The 3,426-nt window shown below is 32.6% G+C and overlaps 1 protein-coding gene across 1 annotated transcript; it reads right to left on the bottom strand.

The window, feature by feature from the left end:
• Nucleotides 1–907: 907 nt before the first annotated feature.
• LOC149876078 (uncharacterized) lies at nt 908–3,426 on the bottom strand. The gene is made up of 2 exons (XM_090075760.1): nt 3,256–3,426; nt 908–2,931 (listed from the first exon to the last, which is right to left on the bottom strand). Exons 1-2 carry the CDS (start codon nt 3,272–3,274, stop codon nt 908–910), a joined length of 2,043 nt encoding a protein of 680 aa, XP_089931886.1. The 5' UTR covers nt 3,275–3,426.

Genomic DNA, 3,426 nt, shown 5'->3' with positions numbered 1-3,426 from the left:
ATGTGAATATCTCGCTCGGACGGCCATTTTTGATTTTGAAATTTCTTGTGGTGAACCTTGAACCCATATACTATTTACCCCTAAAGGGGTTTCCAGGGGACATGAAGTTGGTATTAATTCTCATTTTTACAGGGTGTGGACAGTTTTTAGAAAGAATGCAGTTTCATAGGTTGCTCATTAAGTTATGCCGATGTCAAAAACGGCTTTTACTTGATGAAATAATGTTGATAACAAATATCTTTAACACTAAAATCAAATATTGCTTAATCCTCAAAAAAAGGTCTGGAAAAATATGATGTAAAAATAATATTTTTATCAAAATAGACATTATTATGTAGAACTTCCCAGAAACGCAACAGGCGTTCTTTTTGACATAATCGAAATGAAGGAAACTGATTTACCGACGCACAGTGGAGTATTTCACTTGAAAAGTTGAACAAAATTATTTTATGTTTATTATCTATGTAATATGTAGTAAAAAGAAGTTTAGGGTCATTATATTGTATTAAAAACGATTGGTCACACATGAAATGTAAAAAATTTATATATTAAAACAAAAAATACATATTTTTATACATCTTACATACTTTACAAATATCTACAACTTTACAACTATTTAACATAATGACAAATAACTAAATTTATAATACTAAAAAGGATAATCACACTTGAAAGATGCATCTAAACCTATACTGGGTTTCTCAATCACTGAACTTAATCCTTAGGTTATACCTGTTGTTAATTATTATTTTTCGTTAAAGGATTAAATCCTATGGCTAATCCGCTACAAGGGGCTAATGATTTGACAACCAAGCGTTTGAAATTAACAATCTAAATTTATTATTATAGCCCTACATTTAATCCAAAATAAAATAAAATATTTTTGTACATGTCAATGCAATCATTTTCAATCAGAATCAATATCTGATATGTCGTCAATCGTCATCGCTTGTGAGTCTTCTAATGTTTCCGGCATCAACAGTCCTATTGTCTCACTGGAGAACGGTTTTCTTTTTGTCTGGGGCCTTTTTCTCATACTGCTTAGCAAAGGATCCGAAGTTAGCAGAAGTCTGTTTAAAATATCTCTATTACAGTTTTCTCGCGAAGACTTCCTCGCATAATTCTGTCGATAAAGATGGAAATGTTTGTTTCTGGCTTCGGCAGCTTCTTCTGATAGCTGGCCAATAGGCAGTATAGCCTGTTCAATTATTGTGGTGCCATGTCTTAAAACTTTATGCATAGTTGGCGTCATTGGGTGCCATGCATATAAATCAACATAAAGTTTAGCCGTCTCATTTGCAAAGTTTTCAAATTTTTTTACATTAATTTGATGCCCACTCGAAATTGCTTCCAAAATGACATTACGTTTTTTTATAAGAGTTATATCAACCCCTGTGATGCGGGAAGCGGTTAAGGGATCGGCGAAAAATCTTCTTGATGTATTCCCATCATTACTGTTCCCAAATCCAGCCTTAGGAATATCAACCAACAGCCCTAATTCATCTTTAAAAGCATTTTGAATTTTTTGTTTTGTTTCCGCTACTATTTTTTTATCTTCTTCTGTTCTTGCTTGCCATTTTTTTATTGGTATTTTATACGACATATGCAGCAAGGATTCAAAAAATCTGATTCTTGCGTGCAGTATTGATAGCCCAAATTTCAGTGTTTCACGGCTTTCTGTCGTTTTGTTATTCAAGTCATTAAAATCTTTTGAAGTTTGCCCACATATATAGCATCTCATTGTTGATGTCGTATTTGTAGCAGCATTGCAAACTTTTCCATCAATCATAGTAAAAAGAAATACATGCTTTATTTGCAAATTACCACCAAAAGCGTTTATTATTTCACTTTTTCTCAAGCCTTTTATTTGGTTCTCTATGTATTCGATTTCATCATTCGTTACGTCTTTGCTCTCCCGAATAAAACGGATTCTTATTGGTCGGCAATACCTTGTAGATGATGGTGCTGGGTTTTGCCAAAGCACCTTCTTTTGGTTACCAATATGGCAAATGAGCCGTAGGGGCACAAGAGAACTTTGAAATATGTTAGCGTCGCTATCATCGCTGTTTTGAAATTTTTGTTTAAACGTTTGTTGTTGCGAGCCATCACAACCCCATTTCGAAATCAATTCTAAATTATTTCTTTCTTTTTCATTTAAATTTTCAATAATTTCATTCATATAACAACATAATCGCCTAGACGTGTGATCCAGAAGATCTTGTAATTTAATTTCTGAACAAGTTTCTGTAACTGTTATCGATGCTTCTGGTGGATAACATTCTTTTTTGGCTTTTTTTATAAGTGAATAACATGGATAGATATTCTTGTTGGCTGCATGAATAATTTCATATTGTTTTTTAGTCATATCAGCTTCCACAAAAATTGACAACGCTTCTGATGGTGTGTGCTTTTTAATGATATCTTCAGTAGTTGTGTCACTTTTTCTATATTGTTTGGCTTTTGTTGGTGTAAATAAAATTTCCTTTATAAAGTTCGACGCGTCACTGTTCCCTGCAGCACGTTGACTCATTTGAGCAGCATACATCAACTGCTCACAAGGTATATGTTCCCTTAAAACCCTTGTTTTTCGCCTTCTCGTTGGTGAACTCGATTCACAAAATTCTTTTGACGGTCGGCCGGGTTTTGCTACCGTCCAAGTTGGTAGAGCTATGGTGGTATTGAGCCATTGTTTGTTATTTTTTAAAAAACGCTCTCTTATACGGCTAGCGTTTTCCCATTTTTGTTTAAATTGGAACTTAAAAGGTGAAAAAATGGTTTTTAGTGCACTTTCTTCATTTGCAGGGCATTTAGTTATGTTTTTAAGGTGTTCTAATAAAAACACGAATTTGTCGTCAATTTTTTCCTCGGAACTTTGCTCCAAGACTTCATAAAGTGATTGTCTAGTCATCTTTATTGTGATAGCTTGAGATTCTACAATAAAAATATGAATTAAATTAAATAAAAGTTTTAATCACAAAAAAAATGTATTTGCCTTTATTGACTAAAAAAATTAAAAAAATCTTAGGGAGCGTACATGTGCAACTTTTTTTTTTTAAAATGGTAAATAGAATATCTAAGGTTTACGTGAAGCACAAGCTCGTAGCTTAATAAGGCTTAATTGATATTCAAAAACACTTTTTAATATCGTGTATATAAAAAAAAACGTTAAATTTTTTACATCAAATATAATTGATGAGAAATGTGACAGTAACATATAAAATAGAGAAAATAAATATACCAAAAGTATGAGCTTACCTTCTTTTTCAATATCCATTATGATTTTTAAAATTTGTCACTAACCACAAACTCAAAAAACGATTTGTAATAATGCTCGTCAACAGGAACGTTGAAAAACAATTGAATTCATTACCACAATTACTCGACTTTTAAAGCTGCCCCAATAAGGTGGGAGGGAGATGGGTAACC

This window comes from Hydra viridissima, unplaced genomic scaffold (assembly GCF_058129835.1).
Source record: "Hydra viridissima isolate aposymbiotic clone 2 unplaced genomic scaffold, HvirCarnegie_v1 scaffold_47, whole genome shotgun sequence".
Lineage (NCBI taxonomy): Eukaryota > Metazoa > Cnidaria > Hydrozoa > Anthoathecata > Hydridae > Hydra > Hydra viridissima.
Note: the sequence above shows the minus strand (reverse complement) of the source record. Positions and strands in the feature narration are given on the sequence as shown.